Raw genomic sequence first — 25,482 nt, forward strand, 5'->3', positions numbered from 1 at the left:
CATTTTCCTACTTGTGTCTTCTTACACCTTAAATTACAGAGAAAGGTAGTGTTTGTGTTTCTCGAAGTTAGGTCTGAAATCTGACTCAAGGTCTGAATTGATTATGTTTTGTAAGCTCTCATATCTCTCTGTAAATTCTGTGGCCCATTAAGTGGAGCATTTTCATACAAATCTCCACTTCACTTTTGAATCAAGTTCTTGCCAACTTTCAAGTGGTTCTTCAAATCAGCTTCCTTTTGAGATTATGAGTCCTAATGACTAACTTTGTAATTAGGGAATCATCAAAACCAGGCTTCAATTTTCAACAACCACTTCTATTCACAAAGAATGGATTAAAAGTTTTCTCAACCAAAAGTCCAAAACCACAAAAATGCCTACTAACACAAAAAGTACCACTTCTACTCTGGTTTAAATGATACTAATAAGATTGTAGACTATTACACCAAAAAGAAAAAGAACAATATCATGAATATCGAAGAATTAAATATTACAACATAATTTGTAGACTATTTCAGAAGGATATATAACAATTTGTGGCATTTTATGTTGGTAGGGGCATGAATATATATGTATGACTAGATATAAACTTTGCCGCAAAAAAAAAAAAACTACTAGAAAAAAACTCTTGATATAAGTTTCTTTTCTTAATGATTTCAATCTTGAACTTAGTTGTGTCTGTGCCGATTATTGTTTATACTGGCCCTCTAAATTCTCAACCACGGTTTTATTGTACATGAAAGAAAATGACTCACTCTACCTCTAAAATCTCCCCCATTTCCATCTCCCCAATCTTCAATTATATTCTTCTGCATCTGAATTCTCAGGAAAATCCATAGTTTTTGGTACTGTTATAATAAGCTCACCATTAACGTAAACAACATCAGCAAGTTCAGGCCTTGTTGAAGGAGGAAGTCTAAACCGCCACATAGCAAGTTTAAGATCGCCGAGAGACAGACCAATTACATTGTTGTTAATAATTAGTACGATCTTTGTAACACCAGGATATATCTCAATTGTATGTGCCCTAATATCATGACCCATGAAATCATCTGTAGTCACTATGAATCTTAAACAATCATGGTTTTCTTCAACAGAAACATTTGCATCAGAATGAAAAGGGAGTTGTAGTACCCTAGCAAACATATGAGGAAGGCGGCGAAGTTTGTTCTGTCTTGCCATTAATCTGTTACATTCAGAGTGGCTTGAACTGATATCGTAATTGAAAGTGGTGTTTTTTTCGCTGGGGATTGGGTGAACCTTCATGGTTTCTCAAGTTGTAAAGGAAAAGAAGATGAAAATTTTTGTAAAGATTGAATCAAATACTTGGCTATTTATAGGAGGAGAAAGCCAGGAAGGGGGAAAAAAAGTGAGGACGACCGGCGGAGTACACAATGCACAAGTGAGAAATTGTAAGCTGGACAGAAACTTCTAGTGATAGATACGTTTAGCCGTTAAGGGACCAAAGAGAATGTCTAAAATGCAAAAAATATACCTAAAATTATCTTTCTTTTGGTTGCAAACCTAAAATTATCTTTGGTGTTAAGTCTTAATTGAATTATATTTCTTAGATGACACTATGAGAGATGATCTAGATTCATCGTAGTCATCCAAGAATTTTAATGTTTGAATTAAGGGTTGACGATGTAAAACTTTGCTTATCTTATCAATTGTTAGTTTTTTTTATCGAAAAAACCATGATCTTAAAAACTCAAATATTTGACATCCTCAAAAGAAATCTCACGTATTAAGAGCATCACATATGCAAAATTAAAAAAAAAATCTTATTAATCCTATGCAAAATTAAGATTCTCATTCCTAAAAGGCGAACATAGAGATCTTTAATTTTTTGTGTCTCCAATACAAAAACTCTAAAGTTATTTTATTTACTTACGTGATATGATTATTTTTTTTTTAGAGAAATAATTTGTTATTTTTCAAATATACGAAGACTTGATTCATATTGTATCAACTTCAAATATCGATGAGGAACAATTAGAGATATCTCTAGAGATAGCTTTGGCTATTTTCTTAACTTGTTCCAGACGTAACTTCAGCCATAGTATCTCTTATTAATTATTTTCAGTAAGGACTGCAACTATTTTATGTTTTGGTTGAAAGACTTCAACTATTGGTAAACTATTAATTTGAGTTTTTTTTTTTTTTTTTTTTTTGTTGAAAGAACTATTAATTTGAGTTAGTTAATTGTAACAGCAATGCTAGACCTACTCAATGGGAGAGGGACACGTAGCTTTGCATGTTCAAAAGTTGAAAGTGTCCGTGTTTCAGTTTTAGTCCTTGAAATGTCCGCTTTTCGCCTTTAGTCTTTGTCTGAAACTCTAATCTGAATCTTTGAAAATTTTCAAGGGTTTTGATCTAAAACATACAGAGCCACCTCGAAAAGCTGTTCCAACCGAGTAAGTGTTCCATGATACGTTACCCATTTGAAATACTTTCTTGGCTAGTATAACTCAGTAACTCTTTTTGTTGTTTCCTTCCATGATACATTACCCATTTGAAATTCAAACGGACGAGTTTTGCGTCGTTCATTTCCTTCGATGGGTTTTGCATCGTTCATTTCCTTCCTAGCTTAACGGTGTATTTGCACGTTTTAGGTATGGACCGTTGCAATTTTTCAACGTCGAGATTAGAGTTTCGAATAGGGACCAAAGGTGAAAAGTGGGGATTTCATAGACTGAAGCTGAAACACGGGAACTCCCAACCTTTAAACGTGTGAGTGTCCCTCTCCCATTGAGTTGACTGAAGCTGAGGATAAGCTTTTGAACGTGCAAGGACTTACATGAAGTAAGTGAAGAAATTATGAACTTTCTAATATCCATCTACTTACATACAAAGATCAGTGTTTAACCTTATGGCGTTTCAATTAAAATATTCAAAATATTTTTCATTATCTGTAGTGATAACTTCAATAGACATTTAATTTTGTAATAAATTCAAGTTAATACATCATACAAAATTGTCTAAATTATGCTTGAATAAAATTTGATTAGGTAAAATAATATCATGAATACGTTTACCAAATTTTGGTGTAGTGGTTGGACACTCACTCCGCAACACGGAAGTCTTAGGCTATATCTCGAAGAAATAGAAAACTAGGATTTATTGAACATAAGGATAAATAAAAACAATTTAAATGGGCGCTCTTAGGATGGCCTTCAAGGCTTTATATTGTATTAATATTGTCTTGTAACTACTATCGCGGATCATATTAAAAAACAATATCATGAATAACGAAGAATAAAATATTACAACTTAATTATAATTGTGTTCTTTCATACATAATTTGTAGACTATTACATAATGATATATAACAATATATACATATATGGTATATTACTCCTATTTCTTCTTCTTTTTTGCTGCAAGGTATTTTATGTTGATAGATGCATGAATATTTTCATAACTATAGTAATTATATCGTAAAAGTTCTCTTGAACTCTTAATGTAATTTTTTTTTGTTTAGTATTTGAACATTAAACTTAGTCTTACGTAAATATCTAGTTGTGTCTATGCCGAATGTTTTTTGAACTAGTTCCCCAACTTCTCAGCCAGCGAAGAAGAAAATGAACCACTCTAGCTACCTCTAAAATCACCACCATTTCTATCTCCCCAAACTTCATTATATTCTTCTGCAATTGTATTCTCAAAAAAATCCATAGTTTTTGGTACTGTTATAATAAGTTCACCATTAACATAAACAGCATTAGCAAGTTCAGGTCTTGTTGATGGAGGAAGCCTAAACCTCCAGATATCAAGTTCAAGATCGTCCAGAGACAGTTCAATTACATTGTTGTTAGTAACTACAATCTTTGTAACACCAGGATGAATCTCAATCGTATGTACCTTAATATCATCACCCACGAAATCATTTGTAGTTACTACGAATCTTAAACAATTAGGGTTTTCTTCAACAGAAACATTGGCATCAGAATGAAAAGGGAGTTGTAATACCCTAGCAAACATATGAGGAAGACGGCGAAGTTTATTTTGTCTTGCCATTAATCTGTTACATGTAGAAAGGCTTGAACTGATATTGTAATTGAAAGTGGTGTTTTTTTCTCTAGGGATTGGGTGAACCTTCATGGTTTCGATGGAAAATTGAAAATACGAAAATAGACCAACTTTTTTTTGCTTCTTGTAAAGATAGAATCAAATACTACTCCTTATATAGATATAATCAAATACCTGGCGGTTTATATGAGAACGAGAGAGAAAAATAAAAGGAAAAAGAGGAGAAATCGCGGAGAGCCCATGCCGGAGTGAGATAGTGTAAGCTGGACAGAAACTTCTATTAATTAAATATGACTTTGTTTCTGGTAGAATTACGTCTTAAGATTTATATTTATATTTATATAAATTATTAATAAATTAAAAAAAAATCGATACCATCTGGATTCAAACCTCCGTTGATATCCATTCACATCTAAATAAAATGAATTCTAATTTAATTTCCAAAAAAAATAAAAATAAAGTCAAAGTGATCAAACGAAGAGTACACGGATGCTATACGGTTGTGTTAATTTTGGTTCAAAATAAACTATTGATGAAATAAGTGCTAGTTTTATAAGAATTAAAACAATTTACTATTTTATTAGTCGCCCCATTTCAGGTGGATCCTTCATCTCATATTGAAAACTTAATTACAGTGAGAAGAATGGAGAAAGGGAGAGTGAAAAGAGAGAGAGAGAGAAAAGATGAGCAATGAAGCCGGTGGTTACCTCCAATCGGCAACTGTAAGTTGTGTTTGATGAAATTGTTTTGGTTTTCTATCTTTTTTCTCGGAAAGACGCTCTTAGGCTGGTCTTCAAGGACTTTATATTGTATCAATGTCTTGGTAACTAATATCATGAATGCAGAAGAAAAAAAGATTACAAATTAACTACAATTGTGTTCTTTCATCCATAATTTGTAGACTATTACATAATTAATGATATATAAAAATATATACAGTATACGTAAATGGTATTTTATGTTTTTTTTTTCCTTGCAAGGTATTTTATGTTGATAAATGCTCAAATATTTTAATAACTAGAAATATTACCGCATATCGTATAAGTTCTCGTAAACTCTTTGTATAATTTTTTTTTTCCTTTTTAGTATTTGAACTTTAAACTTATAGTCTTAAGTAAATATCTAGTTGTGTCATCTGTGCCGAATATTTTTTGCAGTAGTCACCCAACTTCTCAGCGATCGAAGAAGAAAGTGACCCACTCTACCTCTAAAATCACCACCGTTTCTATCTCCCCGAACTTCATTATATTCTTCTGCATTTGGATTCTCAAAAAAATCCATAGTTTTTGGTACTGTTATAATAAGTTCACCACTAACATAAACAGCATCAGCAAGTTCAGGTCTTGTTGAAGGAGGAAGCCTAAACCTCCACATATCAACTTGAAGATCACTCAAAGACAGTTCACATACATTGTCGTTAGTAATTACGATCTTTGTAACACCAGGATATATCTCAATTGTATGTGCCCTAATATCATGACCTATGGAATCATCATCTGTAGTAGTTACTCTGAACCTGAAACAATCATGGTTTTCTTCGACAGAAACATTTGCATCAGAACGAAAAGGGAGTTCTAAAACACTAGCAAACATATGAGGAAGACGGTGAAGTTTGTTTTTTGATCTTGCCATTAACGTGTCGGATTCATCAGAGAGACTTGAACTGCTATTGTAATTGAAAGTGATGCTTTTCTCTGTAGGGATGGGGTGAATCTTCATGGTTTGTTGTAATAAAAGAAAAGAAGATGAAAGTTTTCTGGTTTTGATGAAAAGTTGTAGAATACCCAAATAGATAAAACAATAATCAATATGATTCCAAATACTAGAATTACTGCTTCTTGTAAAGATTGAGTCAAATAATGCTTCTTAATTATGAAGATAGAACCGAATACATGACTATTTATAGGAGAAAGGGAGAAAACAACAAGGGGAGGAGAAGTCGGAAAAAACCGACTTATGAAGCGAGAGAGAGAGAGTGTGAGCCGGAAAGAAACTTCTTTTAATTAATAAAGTATTACTGTATTCATAGAAATAAGTTTTAAGATTTATATTTACATGAATTATTGTTATTTTGAACAAAAAAAATCGATAACATCTATCCTTTCACATCTAGATTAAATGAAATCTAGTTCTTTTTGCCTAAAAAAGGAAATCAAGTCAAAGTGATCGAACCATGAGTACGCGGACGCTATACGGTTGGATCAATTTGGTTGAAAATAAACTATTAATGAAATAAGTACTTGTTTTAAAAGAATTAAAGAAATTAATATTTTATTAGTCACCCCATTTCAAAACCGCCTTGGGTTGGATAAATGACAAACAGTGGGGGCCGTTTTTGAATAAATAAAAAATGGGGAGCCAAAAAAGAAGTTGATCGCAAAATAGAGGACCAAAAAAGAAATAACTATTTTTTGTTTGACTCTTAAATTTTTAGAACTTCTAGAATTACCTTCATTTTAATTCTATTGTATAGTCAACTCTATTTCTCTCTCTAAAAACTCTTTCTCTCTTTCATCGTCTCTTTCTCTTGTTATTTTCTTCTTCAACTCTGACATTCACATTTGCCATGAAATCTGGTTTTAGCCTTTTGTAAAGAAAAAAATTTCAATTTTGATTCATAGATATGGGTGACGGTTTCGGTAAACTCGTTATTTATTTACATGAGATAACCAAAAATACGTAATAACGATAAACCCGACGACCCCACGGAATCAGTGGAGCCTGGTTAACTTGATCCTCAAGTCTCAAGATTATGTCATATATTATCTTCTCTTGTTCATATTTATTGCTTCCCTCTTTTCTTTTATCAAATATGTAAATTAATTCTCTTTTGGACTAAAAGACAAATATGCTCTCTAAGCCAATATTGGTTTAAGCGTTCGTCGAAACCTTCGTCTGGAAAACCAGACGAGGCAGTCTCGTTTTACCAGGCGAAGTTCGTCTAGTAGAACCAGATTGCTTTCCTTGGATTACCTTCGTCTGATTTTCCAAACGAAGGATCCTGATGTTGGAAATTTAAGAAAAGATAACTATAACATAAGGATCTAACACCATACACTCAAACTAAGTATCCTTCAATCACAAATCTCCATTCAACATAAACACTAATATTGTTGTTGTTTCTTTCATTAACAAAGAAAAAAGACATCCAAAAACATTAGATAATAGTTATAGATACATACCAATTGATTACTTCAAATTTCTTCATAAAAGGATTTTCTTCAAAGAAAGCACTAGTACTTTCTCTCTCTAAGTTTATTCAAGTGATAGACATAAGAAACTCTATTACCTCTCTTTAATTAATTTAAGGAGTTTTTTTTTCCTTCTTTACCCCTTCTAGTTCGACAGAACTTTTGCTCAAGCCCCCATTTCATATTAGTCCCGAACTCAAATGGTTTAAAAACACACTTTCAAATTTGGTTTAAAATGTGAAGGAACCTTCCCTTCGCCGGAACTTACAGAGAGAAGAATGGAGAAAGGGAGAGTGAAGAGAGAGAAAAAAGAGTGTGAGAGAGAGAGAGAGGAGTAAAAAAGAGAGAGAAGAGTGGCAATGAAGTCGCCGGCCATCTCCAGAAGACGACTTTTGTTGAATATAGGATATATTCTCTCAATATATCATATATACATAATATAGAATATATTCTCTCAATATGGGATATATATTGAATATATTGATATATATGATATATGAGATATTGTTGAATATATGATATATTCTCTCAATATAGCATATATACATAATATAGAATATATTTTCTTAATATGGGATATATATTGAATATATGATATATATGATATATATGATATATGGGATATATGGGATATACTAAATACGTTATATAATATATTCTATATATGTAACTGTTGTAATTATATAAGGGGAAGAACATCTCCTATTGTATACACAAGAATTAATTAAAAGAAAAGAGTTTATCTCAATCTATTATTAATTTGTATTAGTTTCTACTTATTAGTTTCTACTTGGTATCGAGAGCAGGTTCGGTAATTGAACCTGGTTATTTCGAATTGAATTGAATTGAGTTCCGCTGCGAATCTTGAAATTGAAAGCTCAATGGGTTCCAATGATGATGCAACAATGGTACTATCAAACCCTCACGTTGTTCATAACCACATCGATGCACCCTTTCCATTAGGTAATACCCTGAATGAGAATAATTACACCCTTTGGTCAAAGGTCATGAAGATGCGTATTAATGGTCGGAAGATGTGGGGGTATATTAGTGGCACTAAAGCGAAACCTGCAGAAGGAAGTGAAGAATATGAAAATTGGTACTCGGAGAATGATAAGGTGAAGGGATGGTTGTGTGACTCAATGTCCACAACACTAATGAACAGGTATGTTTGTTTGGAAACTGCGAAAGAAGTTTGGGACTCTCTTGAAGCTATGTATACAGACACATCTGATGAAACTCAAATCTTTGAGTTACATAGGAAGTGTTTCTCAACAAAACAAGCTGGTCGATCTATTGCGACCTATTATGATGAATTAGCAGCAATTTTTCAAGAAATTGACCAACGCAACAATGTGAAAGGAAAAAGTGTTGAGTCTATTGCCATCTTACAACAATATGTAGGACGTCTTAGAGTTCACATGTTCCTTTCTGGATTAGATAGTATGTATGATCAGGTGCGTGGTGAGATTCTTCGAAAAGACCCTCCACTTACTTTGGAACAGTCTTATCAGACAGTACGAAGGGTGTCAGTTCACAAACAGGTGATGGGAACCCAAACACTTGTAACTGAGTCTTCAGTTATGGCAGTCAACTATAAAAAGGGACAACCTCAAGGTTCCTGGAATTCTCACAAAGAGGCTAGACCCTTACGCCTTGATCTTGAGTGTACCCACTGTGGAGAGATGGGACACACAAAACAGAAGTGTTATGAAGTCATTGGGTATCCGGAATGGTGGGATTTTACAAAGCGACCTAGGAAAAACATATCTGCGAAGAAGGATTCTGCTATAATTCCTCCATCAGTGAATGTTGCCCAGTCAGGTATGAAAATTAAAGGTATTGTTTTATCTGTAAATTCTTTGAATAATACTTGGTTAATTGATACTGGTGCATCAGATCACATGGTAAATGACACTAGCATATTATCATCCATTATACCTTCAACCCAAACCTCTATATACACAGCTAATGGTGGTTCCTCTCCTGTAATTGGGGAAGGTTCCACTGACATATCTGAAAATCTGACATTAAACTCTGTCCTCATTGTTCCCGCGCTAGAGTATAATATCCTATCAGTCAGTAGGATCACTGTTGCACTTGCATGTACTGTGACGTTTTGGCCTCAATTCTGTATTTTTCAGGACATAGTGACGCGGCAGGTTCTTGGTTGTGGTGTTAGAAAGGGCAATCTCTACTATTTGGACCTGTCTAGTAGTGGAGAGCAGAGGATTCATCAGGTGAATAAAGTTGGAGGAATTGAAGAAGCAAAAGTTAATGTTTGGTTATGGCATCGGCGATTGGGTCATCTCTCCTTCGGATATCTTCAGAAATTAAATTCATCGTTATTTTCGAAGTGTAGTGTTTCAGAATTTAAGTGTGATATTTGTGAACTTGCTAAAAGTCACCGTATTACATATTCTCCAAGTTTCAATAAAAGTTCAGAACCTTTTAGTATTATTCACTCTGATGTATGGGGTCCTGCACGTATTCCTTCTTTGTCTGGAGCTCGTTACTTTGTGACTTTTATCGATGAGTGTACTCGTATGACGTGGGTATCGCTACTCACTCATAAAAGTGAAGTCTTTGAAGTATTTAAAGTATTTTTTCAGATGGTTTTGACCCAATTCCAAAGGAGGATACAAGTGTATCAATCTGATAACGGAGGAGAATTTACTAGTAATGACATGGCGAAGTTCCTGAGAAATAATGGCATTCGACATCAAACTTCTAAAGCTTATACCCCACAACAAAATGGGTTAGCTGAACGAATGAATAGACAACTGTTAGAAGTTGTTCGTGCGTCTCTTTTCGGAATGAATATGCCATTAAATTATTGGGGAGAGGCGTTAAAATCTGCTGCCTATGTGATAAACTGCACACCATCTAGGGTCATTGAATTTCAGACCCCTTTCAAAAAACTCCATGACCTTATCACCATCCCTGCAATGCCAAACCTAGAACCACGTGTTTTTGGGTGTGTTGTCTTTGTTCATATACCTAAACATCAACGAGGAAAATTAGATCATTGTGCTCGAAAGTGTGTGTTTCTTGGATGTGCTGATTTTCAAAAGGGTTATCGTTGTTATGATCCTGAGGAGGGGAAAGTATATATCTCATTAGATGTTTCGTTTCGAGAATTAGATGCATATTTTATGGGATCTTCCCTTCAGGGGGAGAAACAAAATGATAGTGAAGGAAAGTTCCCCATTATTGGGGATATATTTCAGGAACTAGAGGATTTGACAAGTAATTTCAATAGGCCTAGTAATCTAGGTGATGATGGAAAGGGGAGTGAACCAGATCAGATTACAGGGGGGATCAGGGTAGTGAAGATGAATTTAATGAGAATGGAGAGGATCAGACAACAGGGGGAGATCAAGCTGAAATAGTAGAAGTTGCCTGTGACTCCAACATTCTAACACCATCTACCGAAGACATGCCTCCGAATGTCGAACCTCAGGTATTACTTGATCCTATCACTGTTAATGATGTTCAACCTAGACGTTCAGAAAGATCTACTAAAGGTATTCCAAAATTTACTTATGAACCAGATATTAATTCTAAAGCCAAATACCCAATTTCTGATTATGTGTCCACCAATAGGTTGTCTAAGTCATTTACATGCACCATGAATCAATTATCCTCTGTATCTATTCCTAGTAATTTGCAGGAAGCATTATCAGATCCACGATGGAAGAAAGCTATGAATGAAGAGATGAATGCATTACAGAAGAATTCCACTTGGGAACTTGTTGATAAACCCCACGGATATCGTATTGTTGGGTGTCGTTGTATCTTTACAGTAAAGACGAATCCAGATGGAAGTGTTGACAGGTACAAAGCCAGACTTGTTGCCAAAGGGTATACCCAGACGTATGGTGTGGATTATGAGGAGACCTTCGCCCCGGTGGCAAAGATAAACACTATTCGTGTACTCATTTCTCTTGCAGCCAATCAAGGTTGGCCATTACAACAGTTTGACGTGAAGAATGCATTTCTCAATGGAGACTTAGAAGAAGAAGTATACATGGAGTTACCACCTGGAGTCACGAATTCTGAAGTAGGAAAAGTATGCAAATTAAAGAAGGCATTGTACGGGTTAAAACAGTCACCACGAGCTTGGTTTGGACGATTTACAAAGAGCATGAAGGCATTTGGATATAAACAAAGTAATTCTGATCATACTTTGTTTATAAAACAAAAGTTAGGCAAACTTACTGCTCTTATTGTTTATGTTGATGATATGGTTGTTACTGGAAATGACTCAGTGGAAATGGAGGCTCTGAAAAACTATTTGTCGCAGGAATTTGAGATGAAGGATTTGGGGCAGTTAAAATACTTCTTAGGCATTGAAGTTGCAAGATCAAGTCAAGGTATTTTCATGTCCCAACGAAAGTATATATTAGATCTTCTTGTTGAAATTGGGATGCTTGATTGCAAACCGGTAGATACACCGATTGAAGCAAATCATCACTTGGGAATATTTTCAGATCAAGTTCCATGTGACAAAGGAAGGTACCAACGCTTAGTGGGGAGACTAATTTACCTTTCTCATACTAGACCGGATATTGCATATTCCATTAGCGTCGTGAGTCAATTCATGCATAATCCAAGTGAAGAACATATGAATGCAGTCTTTCGAATACTAAGGTACTTGAAGAAATCTCCGGGAAAAGGTCTCTTATTCCGGAAAGGTGGTGATATGGAAGTAATGGGATACACCGATGCAGATTGGGCAGGAGATATAACAGACAGGAGGTCAACCTCTGGATATTTTACGTTTGTATGTGGGAATATGGTAACATTTAGAGCTAAGAAGCAAAAAGTTGTTGCTAAATCAAGTGCAGAATCTGAGTTACGGGGTGTGGCTCAAGGGGTGTGTGAATTACTATGGATACGAAATATATTGAAGGATCTTGGATTTAAGCTTGTGAAAGCAATGGATCTGCACTGTGACAATAAAGCGGCAATTATGATTGCACATAATCCAATTCAACATGACCGTATGAAACATGTTGAAGTGGATCGGTTCTTTATCAGAGAAAATATTGACAAAGGGTGCATATGTCTTCCATTCGTAAAATCAGAAGATCAACTTGCAGATATTCTTACAAAAGGAGTTTGCGGACGAATATTTAACAAAGCGATTGACAAGTTGGGCATGATTGACATCTATGCTCCATCTTGAGGGGGAGTGTTGAATATAGGATATATTCTCTCAATATATCATATATACATAATATAGAATATATTCTCTCAATATGGGATATATATTGAATATATTGATATATATGATATATGAGATATTGTTGAATATAAGATATATTCTCTCAATATAGCATATATACATAATATAGAATATATTCTCTTAATATGGGATATATATTGAATATATGATATATATGATATATATGATATATGGGATATGTGGGATATACTAAATACGTTATATAATATATTATATATATGTAACTGTTGTAATTATATAAGGGGAAGAACATCTCCTATTGTATACACAAGAATTAATTAAAAGAAAAGAGTTTATCTCAATCTATTATTAATTTGTATTAGTTTCTACTTATTAGTTTCTACTACTTTCTGTCGGCGACTTGTAGGATGCGTTAGGTGAATTTTTTTTCAGTTTTTCACATTATTTCCGATTTTTCTTTTATTTTCCTGAAACATCGTCCTATTGCATATGTTGTTATTCTTTAACTTTAAAAATATTTCAAATAGAGACTAAAGGTGTAAGTGGGCATTTCACGGACTGAAACTGGAACGCAGTTGGTAATTGGTTATGCATTGGACTGAAGTTGAAACAAAGGAAAGTCTCAACTGTGGAACGTGCAAGGATTTAAATGAAGAAACGATGAACTATGTAATATCTACTTGCTTGCAAAGATCACGGTTTAACCTTATGTCATTTCAATTAAAATATTCAAATCTTTCTTAGTTATCTTTAATGATAAGTTCAATAAACATTTAATTTTGTAACAAATCTGAGCTAATATATCAAATACAAAATGATTCAATTATAGTACTTGTATAATACTTGATTAGGTATAATAATATCATGAAGACGTCTTCCACTAGTGAGTGTAGTGATTGGACACCTACTCAACACGAATTTCTTAAGTTTGATCTCATGGAACCGCAAATTTAAGATTTACTAAAATTGCATAGAAATTAGAGTAATTTAGGTGAACCAGACACCCGGCGAAGGAATACCACTTCGCCGGAGTGTTTAGAGAGAAAGAGGAGAGATTTTTATATTTTTTTTTTGATGTTTGAAGGTCGTCGGTCGGAAAAAATTTCGGTCGGCGACCTTCGTCGAAGAAGAGAGAGGTGAGGTGGAAGTGGGATGGAGAGAGGTGAGGTGGAAGTGAGATGGAGAGAGATGTTTTATAATTAATTTTATTTTGAAAATATATTCAAAGGAAGGGTAGTTATAAAATTTACACTAAAAATTAGGGCCAAATTTAAATTTTATGAAAAATAGGGGGTTAAGAAGGAAGTTGGTCACAAAGTAAAGGGCTAAAAAGAAAATAACTCTAAAAGAAATAAAGAAATAAAGAAATTACTACTTTATTACTCACCCCATTTCAAACCGCCTATCGATCTGGGGTTGTTTCTGAAATGACTCCTAATTTGTGACCAATTTCTTGCATAGCCCTTAGGTGTCGTTGGACAACTAAAATTAGAAGTTCTTTTGCTTGTAGTAGAAGTTCATTTGATTTAAAAAGGTAAAAATAATTATCATAAATATGTTTGGCAAAAATGTTGCTTATAAGTAAAAAAGTCAAAAGTTAGTTTGGGCAATGTAATGTAATTTACTTTTATATATTTTTTTTTTCCTAAAAATACTTGATTCCAATTAAAATTTATTTATGATTTCAATTAAAGTTTATAATTTTAACTTTTGACTTTACAGTTAAACAACGTTTTTTCAACATAAATAAATTTTGAGTTATTTCACCCCCTACTTTGTGACCAGCTTCCTTTTTTGCCCTCTATTTTTCATAAATTCAAATTTGGCTCCCTATTTTCAAGTAAATACCGTAACTACCCTTCCTAATATCAAAAAAAATATTAAAAATATGAAGAAAAAAAATCCGGGTAGTTATGGCATTTACTTAAAAATAGGTGAGCTGGAAATATCTCCTTTTTTATATTTTTATATTGAAATTAGGAAAGGTAGTTATGACATTTACTTGAAAATAGGGGGCCAAATTTGAATTTATGAAAAATTGGGGGCCAAGAAGGAAATTGGTCACAAAGTAGGGGGGCAAAAGGAAATAACTCATAAATTTTATAACAAATATGAAGAACAAAGTAGAAAAAATATGAAGTGAAAAAGATGATGAGAGAGGGAGAACTTTTAGGGAGAGGAAATACTAGACTATAAGAAGGAATTAAAAGGAGAGTACTTCAGGAAAATCTCAACAGAAGCGAATATAGAGCACTCTCTATTCGCTTATGAACTTCTTTGGATATCCTATCTACTGATAGAGTTTCACCATCCTTTATCTGCACCTATTCATCTCTATTGTGACAACTTAGGTGTTAGAAGTCTAGCTATGAATCCTATATTTCATGTTAGAACTAAGCACATTGAAGTTGACTATCATTTTATTAGAGACTTGGTGGTTGAAGGGAAAATTGTACTTCATTTTATCCCATCTCACGAACAACCTGCTGACATTTTTACCAAAGGTCTTTCTAAAGAGCTCTTTCTTCCACTCAGGAACAAGCTTCTGGTTCTTACCGACCCTCAGCTTGAAGGGGCATGCTAGAACACATAGATGGAGATGATAAAGACTTACACTTTAGTTACACTATAGTTGAGGTGCCTATAGCAGAAGTCTTTGAATGTTAGTTAGACAGTTGTAACAAACTAAAACTGTTACTACTTGTTAAGACGAGCTCTCGTCTATAAATATGAGCCATAGTTGTTTCATTCAATAATAATGTAATTTCAAGTTTATCTCTCTTTATTCGAAACCTAAACGTAACTTTTCACAGGTCAATAACAGCTTCTTCTGTGGCATTTGGCATTTGTCCATCAATCCCATTCTATGTCTATGCCATCTTATTTACTATGAAAAGACCCTCTCGGTCCTCTCCTTGTCCTTGTCCTTGTCCTTCCGGGATTAGCCTCTATTTACATAGCGAAGAAAGGCAAAGGCTATTGCTCGAATGCGTGACTGCGGCGCGCCTATCGGCCCGACACGACACTCTAAAGTTCATTTTGGGTTGAGGCCAGCAAGAAGACTGCGACTAGGGAGACGAAGAATGGAATTGAAGGCATAGTCTCAAAGAACATATAATTGAACACCAACCACCGAGTGGCGGATTTGGATAGAGTCTTGCAGAAGAAGAGCCTTAGTTATCTTTAATAACCGTGACGAGTGGTTCTGATGAAAGGACCATTCCCTTTGTTGGAACTTACAGTGAGAAGAATGGAGAAAGGGAGAGTGGAGAGAGAGAAAAAAAATTCAAACCTTTCTTAGTTATCTTTAACAACCGTGACGACGTGTCCGGCACAAAGTCCCGACCGAATTTTAGTAGGTTGATGTGTCGGGCCAGGATCTAGAGAAAGAAAATTGTTCACTTTCTCTCTAGATCCTGGCCAGACACGTCCCCGCCGGAATTCGGCCCGAGACTCGTGCCAGACATAGTGTCATTATTCTATCTTTAATGATAAGTTCAATAGACATTTAATTTTGTAATAAGTTCGAGCTAATATATATCAAATACGAAATTGTTCAATTGTACTTGTATAATACTAGATTGGGTATAATAATATCATGAATACACCCACAGCTTTTTAGTGTAGTGGTTGGACACCCGCTCCACAACACGAATGCTCTTAAATTTGATCCTGTGGAAGCGTAAATTTAAGATTTATTAAACTTGAGTATAAATAAAAGTAATTTAGATGGTCTCTTAGGACGAAGGCTTTATATTGAATCAATATATTGTAACTACTATCGTATAGTCCATATAAACAAAAACAATATCATGAATACAGAATAACAAAAGATAATAAATTAACTAAAATTGTGTTCTTTCATACATAATTTGTAGACTGTTACATAATGATATATAAAAATATATACAATATACATATATGGTATTTTGTTTTTTTTCGTTGCAAGGTATTTTATGTTGATAGATGCATAAACATCTTAATAACTAGAAATATTATATCGTAAAAGTTCTCGTAAACTCTTTGTGATGCCGGACAATGGAGATAAGAGAAGGGAACACAAGCTAGAACAAAAAGGCTCACCACTCTAAGGAAAACCGAAGAGATACAGGGCCGAATAAGCTCACCACTCTAAGGAAAACTCCGAAGAGATACAGGGCTAGAAATAAGTCGTAGACTTCAAATAAACTTTTTCTTAATTAGAATCTGATGATCCTAGACAGACTTCAACTTACAATTTATAGAGTTGGGACATATCTTCCAACTTACAAGATGCATGAATTAGCATTTATGCTCCTTAAGGACTGTGCTGACTCTTCGTATGGAATTTTGAATAACTTCTTCTAGAAAATTCGGATTCACGAACCGTTTGACACATCAGAAAATAGAGATTCTCCTGGATCACTTTGTATGATTTTTTTTTTTTTCCTTTTTAGTATTTGAACTTTAAACTTTGTCTTTAAGTAAATATCTAGTTTTGTCGTCTATGCTGAATATTTTTCGCAGTAGTCCCCCAACTTCTCAGCGACGGAAGAAGAAAGTGACCCACTCTGTCTCTAAAATCACCACCATTTCTATCTCCCCGAACTTCATTATATTCTTCTGCATTTGGATTCTCAAAAAAATCCATAGTTTTTGGTACTGTTATAATAAGTTCACCATTAACATAAACAGCATCAGCAAGTTCAGGTCTTGTTGAAGGAGGAAGCCTAAACCTCCACATATCAACTTGAAGATCACTCAAAGACAGTTCACGTACATTGTCGTTAGTAATTACGATCTTTGTAACACCAGGATATATCTCAATTGTATGTGCCCTAACATCATCACCCATGAAATCATCTGTAGTTACTCTGAACCTGAAACAATCATGGTTTTCTTCGACAGAAACATTTGCATCAGAACGAAAAGGGAGTTCTAAAACACTAGCAAACATATGAGGAAGACGGTGAAGTTTGTTTTGTGATCTTGCCATTAACGTGTCGGATTCATCGAAGAGACTTGGACTGCTATTGTAATTGAAAGTGATGCTTTTCTCTGTAGGGATGGGGTGAATCTTCATGGTTTGTTGTAATAAAAGAAAAGAAGATGAAAGTTTTCTGGTTTTTTGATGAAAAGTTGTAGATACCCAAATTGAGTTACTGCTTCTTGTAAACATAGAATCAAATAATGCCTCTTATAAACATAGAATCGAATACTTGACTATTTATAGGAGAAAGGGAGAAAAGAATAGAGAGAGGAGAAGTGGGAGAAAACCGATTGCTGAAGTGAGAGTGTAAGCCGGACAGAAACTTCTATTAATTAATAAAGTATGACTTTGTTTTTGTAGAAATAAGTTTTAAGATTTATATTTACATGAATTATTGTTATCTGAAAAAAAAAATCGATAAAATATGTCCTTTCACATCTAAATTAAATGAAATTTAGTTCTTTTTGCAAAAAAAGAAATAAAGTCAAAGTGATCGAACCATGAGTACACGGACACTATGCGGTTGTGTCAATGTGGTTGAAAATAAACTATTAATGAAATAATTACTTGTTTTATAAGAAATAAATATCTTATTAGTCACCCCATTTCAAAACCGCCTCTTGGATGACTGGATCTATGGTTAATTCTCAAATGATCCTTTAATTTATTGACAGTTTCGTGCATAGCTCCTTACTTCGTAAAACGGCCAACTGGATGACTGGATCCATGGTTATAACTCCCAAATGGCTTCCAAATTCGCGCATACCTGCTTAGTTCATATGAAATACTCAAATAATTTTATTTTTTATTTTTCTATGGATAGACTCTTAATTTTTAGAATTTCTAGAAATGTCCTCTTTTTAGTTTCGTATAGTCAACTCTGTTTCTCTCTCTAAAAATCTCTCTCTCTCTCATCATCTCTTTCACTTTCTTTTTCTCTTGTTATTTTTTTCTTGAACTCGGATCTTCACATTTGCCATGAAATCTGGTTTTAGCCTTTTGTAAAAGAAATAAATTTTTCTACTTTGATTCATAGAGATGGGTAACGGTTTCAGCAAATCGTTATTTGTTTACATGAGATAACCAGAAATACGTACAAAGGTGAACCCGCCGACCCTAAGGAATCAGTGGAGTACGGTTAATTTGATCCTGAAGTCTCAAGATTATGGAACATGTTATAATTAAAAGTCGCGGAAGCTGTCGAACCTATCCTAGAAATTGATCCGATTATGAAGATTAATCGAAAAGCTAAGTCAAAATCAAATATGCGAACAGAATTTAACGAGGTTCGGCTTTAAAGCCTACGTCCTCGGGCGAACAAGAAATCTTTATTGAAGGATAGATGAAGACGACTCACACAACCCGCAAGTTCGTCCCAAGATGGTACCGTATAGAAATTAACCTTCTATACTAAATCTTCGACGACCGAGAAATTTAACACCGCTCAAAAACTATGAATAAATTTTCTCTCTTACTTGCTCACACTCTCTAACTCTCTATTGAGTAGTTGTTGTGTTGTTGTTGGTGTGTTGATTACAAAGCACTCAACCCCTATTTATATATATTATAAGCCAAAAAATTGGAAACTGCCTATTGAGCCAAAAAATTGGAAACCATCCCAATTTGGAAACTGCCTATTGCTGCCTCTTAAACCTCCTCTTCAATTTTTAGAAACTGCCTCTTACAGAACAAGAGAGGGGGGGCCGAAATTCTGGGCGTGAATTTCCACCAACCCTTGATTGCACGCCACTTTCTCTCTCTTGATGAAACCAGGGTGAATCCAGCCCGTTGGATGGAAATTCACGCTACTTTAACGCCAAAAGGGTCGATCCCCTTATCACTATTGCAAGATTATGTCATATATTCTCTTTCCTTGTTCGTATTTATTCCTTCTCTCATTTCTCTTATTAAATATGTAAATTAGTTCTCTCTTTTGGACTAACAGATAAATATGCTCTCTAAGTCAATATTGGTTGACTAAGTCTTTATGCCGAAAATCTTCCTTTATGTCCCAAAGTTGCGGCCTTTGTGTCTTATTTAGCCACTATTGCCATCCAAATTGTTAGAGGTAAGTTACTTTCATAATTCATGTCCGAAAAGCGTTTAGATCAATCAAATACTAACGTTTAAGAGAATTCGCCAAAATTTCAAATATATTGTGTTTTTCTTACTATTGATTACAGTGGTCATTACAAAGGCATTATGCATCGATATGATGTGATAAGTATGATAATTGTCGCATTACTACTGGCCTAAAGCCCAACGAAACTGATGGCCTAAAGTCCGACGAAATTAATGGCCTAAAGTCTAAACATATTAATTTATTTATATCCAAGTTCAATATTATTAGATTTGCACTTCCATAGAATCGAACCTGGGACCTCTGTATTGAGGAGAGGATACACTTACTAACTGGCCTACCAGTTGTTGGCAAAAACATTGTAATTGGAGTTGGGGTTAATGTTAAAAATACTTTTGAATCCTACTTTTCATGACCTATATCGGTTTAGAACCGGAACCACTTAAACCAGTACTTTTTAGTTCTTTCATTTTCTCGTTCATTCCTCTGTCAGAGTCAAGGGAGGATAGAGGGGGGTGCCGCACGGCGGTCGCACTCCCTTGCGCCCCCCCTCCCCCCCCTCCAAAATAAATAAATAAATTGAATTAGTAGTAATAGTAAGAGAGATTGTACTTGGAGAGATTTCTTATATTTGGAAATGGCTAAAGAGATTGAATTGATCCGTAATAGTTAGAGAGATTCAATTGAAGAAATCTCCAATTTTTATATTTGGTTAATTCTTCATTTAAACAAGACTCTTTCAGTCTGTTTCTCCATCTGACTTATAGTTAATAATTGATACTTGGGTCATGACTCTTGGGAGTTAGTTTCAGTTCGATTTCTTTAACGTGGGAGTCGTGATTATCAAATACCAATCACCTGTTTGAAAGAGTTGCAGAGCTCGTTAGAGAGAAAAATATTTTAGAGTGAGAGATGGATGTGTTGTTCAAAAAAAAAAAGATGCATGTGTTGTTCAACAAAAAAAAGATGGATGTGTTTGGAGAGAGTTTTGGGCTTCTATTTTTCTTGCAATCTTTTTTTCTTTTTGAGGAAAGCAAATACCATTCAACATTAAAAGGTTACAACGTTTTCCAACACATCACACAGCTGGGTGAAAGAGGTAACACAAAAGTTAACCTAGGTACCAAATCGACTAACTAGCCAAATTAAGGGGGAGAAACGGAATTTGCCAGCTCGTGGGCCAGTATATTGCTATCACGTGGGCAGTAAGCAAGGGAGACCTCAGCAGACGCGTGCGTGAGCGCAGATCGTCGATCTCGTTAAGTTATCGCCACGATATAGTTGGATCGACGACAGAGATTAAGTCCAGCAAAACCCTAAAGTCACCTTCTATATAAATCCTTTCATCCATCTCTTCCGCCATTTCCACGGCGACAGAAACCCCATCATTTCGCTGTGGAGAGGGGAAACCGGAGTAAACATGTGTGTTCTCACAGCTCGAATTGTTCCATGTTCATCTCTAGCCACTGCTGCACTCGAAGCTCTGGTTTCTTTGTTTGATCTGTCGAAATTAATTTTAATGCTACCCATGGGAGGAGGACACCAGTTCTCTGTGGTTACAGACATGTTAGTAGAAATAGGATTATCCGGATAGTTTACGTACATGAGATCTTCTCGGGTGATCTACCAGCATCTCTGTAAATCTGGTTGGATGTTGCTAAAGATAAGTGTATTCCTCATTTTCCACCAATTCCACATTAGATACGTTTTTTAATACCATTTTTTATCTCAGTTGTGTTGATCTTCGAGTATCCTTTTGAGGCAATCCACTGTATCTATGTTTATCTGATGTAGATCTACTTCATCTGTAAGTTGCAGGAGTTGTTTGAATCTGGGACAACTACCAAAAAGATGGTCCATTGTTTCAATCTCACTAGAGTCACACATGCAACATATTTGAGGTATCTTTGTTAGCCTCTTCCCAATATTACTAAGGGTAGCTAACCCGTCATGGATAAGTTTTCAAATGAAAATTTGTATGTTAGGTTTCATCTCTTTTCTCTTCCAAAACTGTTTCCATGGAAAATTCTGTGTTGTCTCACACAGTAGTGGGAGTTCTTTGATTTCTGTGTAGTAAGACTTTGTTGAGAATATGCCACTTTCTGTTGGACACCATATCAATCTATCCTTTTGTGTTCTTGGTGGGAGTTTGATCCTAGTGATTTCTTAAATCGTCTGGTTGTCAAAATAATAAGAAATTATAGGCATGTTCCAACTGTTAGTACTTGTTAAAACGAGATCAGCTACCCAGAAAACATTTGATGGTAGTTCCTTAGTACAAATGGGTCTGTGATGAGGGGTATTAGGGATCCAAGGGTCCTGTTGTATTTTGATTGTGGTGCCATCTCCTATGATTCGTAAGACCTTCTCCCCCATTACTTCTCTAGTCTTGAGAACTGATTTCCAAAAGGGGGAGGGAGAGAGGGGGGCATTAGACGACCAAAAGTCATCGTAGTTAACATATTTACTCTTTAATAGTTTGACCCAGACGGCACTAGATTTGGTCAGGAGTCTCGAAGTCATTTTGGTTATAAGCACCTCGTTGACTTGTTGTAACGTACGAATACCTAGACCCCCTTTTTGTTTTGGACTACTAATAATTTTCCATTTAATGAAATTGAGTTTCTTTTCATGTGCCGCGTGACCCCACCAAAAATTGCGTTCTGCCTTTTCGAGTTGGTCAAGGACCCCTGTTGGCAAAAGTTGATAACTGAAGGGGTAAGTGCAGTAGGAGCCGAGAACCGATTTGATCAAGACAGTACGACCAACTTGGTAGATAACTTTTTGCTTCCAACCTGCCAAGGAGTTATGAAATTTGTCCACCAGCCACTCATGACTTTTAATACGCTTACCTGGCTAGAGAATAAGAGCTCCGAGATACTTAGCCTGGTCCGTCATTATTGGGCCTTTCAGTTGGTTGATGAATTGTTGTTGGATTGGTTCTGGTACTCCTCGACTGAAATAGAGTGGAGACTTCTCGAAATTTACCTTTTGTCCTGAAAATTCTTCATACTATGCCATAAATTGTAAAATAGCATCTAAGTTTTTTATGTTAGCATTACCAAAAATAATCAAGTCGTCCGCAAATAATAAGTGTGTAATCCTCGGACAGGCTTGGTTGATTTGATACCCTGTAAACATATTTTGTTGAGAATAATAAGAAATTAAGAGGGAGAGTGATTGGGAGGTTAGGATAAAGAGATAGGGTGATAAAGGACACCCTTGTCTCAAGCCTCTAGAGGCCGAAAAGTCTCGAACTAATTTCCCGTTGATCTTGAGATTGAATCGGGACGTGGTAATACACCGCATGATTAAGCTGAGGGTTGTGCCATGAAGACCCAGGGCCGAAAGCACCTTGTGGTGGAAAACGCCCCCTTTTTAGCCATGTCCATTCTATCATAGGCCTTGGTCATGTCCATCTTGAGGGAGAAGGCCCCCTTTTTAGCCTTAGACATGTTCATGGAGTGGAGGAGTTCCTGAGTGATAATTATGTTGTCCATGATTTGTCGGTCAGAAACAAAAGCATTTTGAGCCCAAGATATACAGTCCTCAAGGTAAGGTCGAATTCTATTTGCAAAGAGAAATCGGTCTGAAGTCCGAGGCCTTACTTGGGGTTTTAATCTTAGGAACTAAAGCTATTGTAGGCATATTTATGGATGGATCGAAGTCACTTGCGATAAAGATGTCCCGGATAAAAACAATGAGTTCCTCTCCTATTTCTTGCAATTTTCAAGAAACCTGACCTAGTTCAGGCCTTATGTTTTTCTTCTTTTTATTTCAAAATTTTCATAGGGAAAGAAAACAGAAAATGACCCCCAAAAATTCAATAAATTAACTAAAATGACATCAGTTATATTACCTATTTAGTGACGTGGAATGTTTGAAATAAATTCTCCAATTAACACTGCAAAAAAGTAAAAATAGTCTGTTAATTATTGTGTTTGCAAAAACAAATTTAGATATGTAACTTCGCACCCCCAATATAAAATTCTGGATCCGTCACTGGTCGGAGTGCTCCATTTTCAGTTCCTCTTTCTCTCTCTACTTGGTTGAGCTGCACAAAATTGCTTTTGTTATTGGCTCTCTCTATCAGCATGGACAGCCTTGATACTCATTTCGGCGTTACAAAATTTCAACTCTTTTGCTTCTAATACAAAATTTACAATTTTAGGTTTTTGCGTTTGTAAACCTAGGGTTTATCTATGGATTCTTTTGTTTCCCATGGATTTCCTGACAGTTTATAACGTAACTTTTAGAATTTTCAGTCATTAGTGTATTTTCTGCCCATTTATTCGTGATGTTTACTGCTTCAATTTTGTGACGCTTATTGATCTATTCTTGGTGACGTTTTCAGTCAACTTATTGTGACGGTTTTTTATGACTCTTTGTGACGCTTTTTTATTACTCTTTGTGACGCTTTCGGCAAATTTTTGACGCTTTTGATTACTCTCTGTGCTGACTCTCCACGACGGTGTTCTTATTCCTTCTTGTCATGTTGTTCATCAGTATATTCCGACAGTTTTTTGAGTGACAGTTTCTGACGGTTTTGAAAAACTTCGCGACGCTTCCGTAGAAGCCAACCTTGACTTGCTCACAAAATATGTATTATGATGATGCATAATTATGCCAGACAAAATTATGATATAAGCTGATAATGGTAGTTATGCACTCAATGCGAGTGGACTAACTAGGTTGCTGACTTTCTCTCCTTAGTTTTATTTAAATATGCTAAAGCCTAAAGTGAAAACCCTCTTCTTGATCTTCTAGGGTTTAGAATATCAAATTGGTCCATAAAATACTCTCCAAGAACTATACTCATAACACAAGTTTCTTCTTGATGGAGAACAATTTTAAGTTTTAGTATCTTTCGAGACAATGCAAACCCCAATAATCAAACTTACTGAAACTTCATGTATAAACCGTACTTGGTTAGAGAGGAATAATCGTATTTTATGTGACGTAGTTAACTCTTCTAACAGAGAGAGTTATAAGTAATTATGTCGACCAAGGCCACCATTTTCAATTGGGCCTTGCCCACTAGGTACTTCGAGAATTTATCTTTGGACTTTTTGCTAAATTGTTGGAGGCTATAATTTCTCATATGAAAAGTCTCTCAATTTCGGATGATAAATTGTACAGGGAAAGAGGGAGAATTAGCTAACCATACTTAGATCTAAATGATAATTAATTACTAGTAAAGCCGGAAAGATGTCTAGTTTCCTACTTGAGAAGTACTTGCAGATCTCATATACTTGTTTGAATTTGGAGTAGATGATGAAGATGTTGATAAGTCCCCTGACCTTCTTCTAATGAGCATCTGCCTCATCCCGTCCGCTACCCGGACTGCCGGATTGGACTTGAATTTTCTACAGAATGACATGTGAGCTTTCACAGCATCATCCATCAAAATATCAGAGAAAGAAGAAGGAGAAGATTGATGCTTCTTCTTTCCTCCAAATGATGATGATGATCTAATGACTTCATCTCTAACAGCTTCTGCACATAAACCACATAACCATTTACCGTCGAATTTCGCCTTTACTTCACTTATGTATTCTTGGGTACAATCTTCTTTCAATCCACAACACTCACACTTTGCTACTTCAATTTCCATCTCTTTCTCTCCCTCTCTGTCTATCAATCTCTCTTTTAAACTAATTAAGGACCAAGAGTGGATAAATCTATATAATAAACAAAAGTGATTAGCAAATTATTGCTAAGGTAGGAGTAGGAGGATGTTTTTCTATCTTGGATTGATTGCAATCAGAGTAAAGGGATTGAGCTTCCTTAATTTTCTATCTTCCTCACATGGGTTTTGATGGTTTTATAATGTTGGTCTCTAATAGATATGGTATTTGGTTTTGTTCTTTAGCTATATATATATATATATATATATAGAGAGAGAGAGAGAGAGAGAGAGAGAGAGCTTCCACTATTTCCTCCATGTTCTTAACAGTGTGGCTGGTTGGTTGATTTAGGAAGAGAGCTTGTGATTGGTCCT

General features: G+C 35.2%; 5 protein-coding genes across 5 annotated transcripts; all 5 read right to left on the minus strand.

Moving 5' to 3' along the window:
* Positions 1-792: 792 nt before the first annotated feature.
* LOC147570131 (uncharacterized) lies at positions 793-1,179 on the minus strand. Its single transcript, XM_086663949.1, has one exon. The coding sequence runs from the start codon at positions 1,177-1,179 to the stop codon at positions 793-795; it is 387 nt and encodes a 128-aa protein (XP_086520075.1).
* Positions 1,180-3,591: 2,412 nt separating this feature from the next.
* On the minus strand, positions 3,592-4,017 carry LOC147570132 (uncharacterized). Its single transcript, XM_086663958.1, has one exon. It carries the CDS (start codon positions 4,015-4,017, stop codon positions 3,592-3,594), a length of 426 nt encoding a protein of 141 aa, XP_086520084.1.
* A 1,143-nt stretch (positions 4,018-5,160) lies between these two features.
* Positions 5,161-5,748, minus strand: LOC147570133 (uncharacterized). Its single transcript, XM_086663966.1, has one exon. The coding sequence runs from the start codon at positions 5,746-5,748 to the stop codon at positions 5,161-5,163; it is 588 nt and encodes a 195-aa protein (XP_086520092.1).
* An 11,155-nt stretch (positions 5,749-16,903) lies between these two features.
* Positions 16,904-17,494, minus strand: LOC147570134 (uncharacterized). The gene has a single exon (XM_086663978.1). It carries the CDS (start codon positions 17,492-17,494, stop codon positions 16,904-16,906), a length of 591 nt encoding a protein of 196 aa, XP_086520104.1.
* Positions 17,495-24,693: 7,199 nt separating this feature from the next.
* Positions 24,694-25,095, minus strand: LOC147570135 (uncharacterized). The gene has a single exon (XM_086663985.1). It carries the CDS (start codon positions 25,093-25,095, stop codon positions 24,694-24,696), a length of 402 nt encoding a protein of 133 aa, XP_086520111.1.
* Positions 25,096-25,482: the final 387 nt, after the last annotated feature.

The sequence above is a fragment of the Eschscholzia californica genome, unplaced genomic scaffold (assembly GCF_041429995.1).
Source record: "Eschscholzia californica isolate CP2 unplaced genomic scaffold, dmEscCali1.0.p SCAF_1, whole genome shotgun sequence".
NCBI classification, from domain to species: domain Eukaryota; kingdom Viridiplantae; phylum Streptophyta; class Magnoliopsida; order Ranunculales; family Papaveraceae; genus Eschscholzia; species Eschscholzia californica.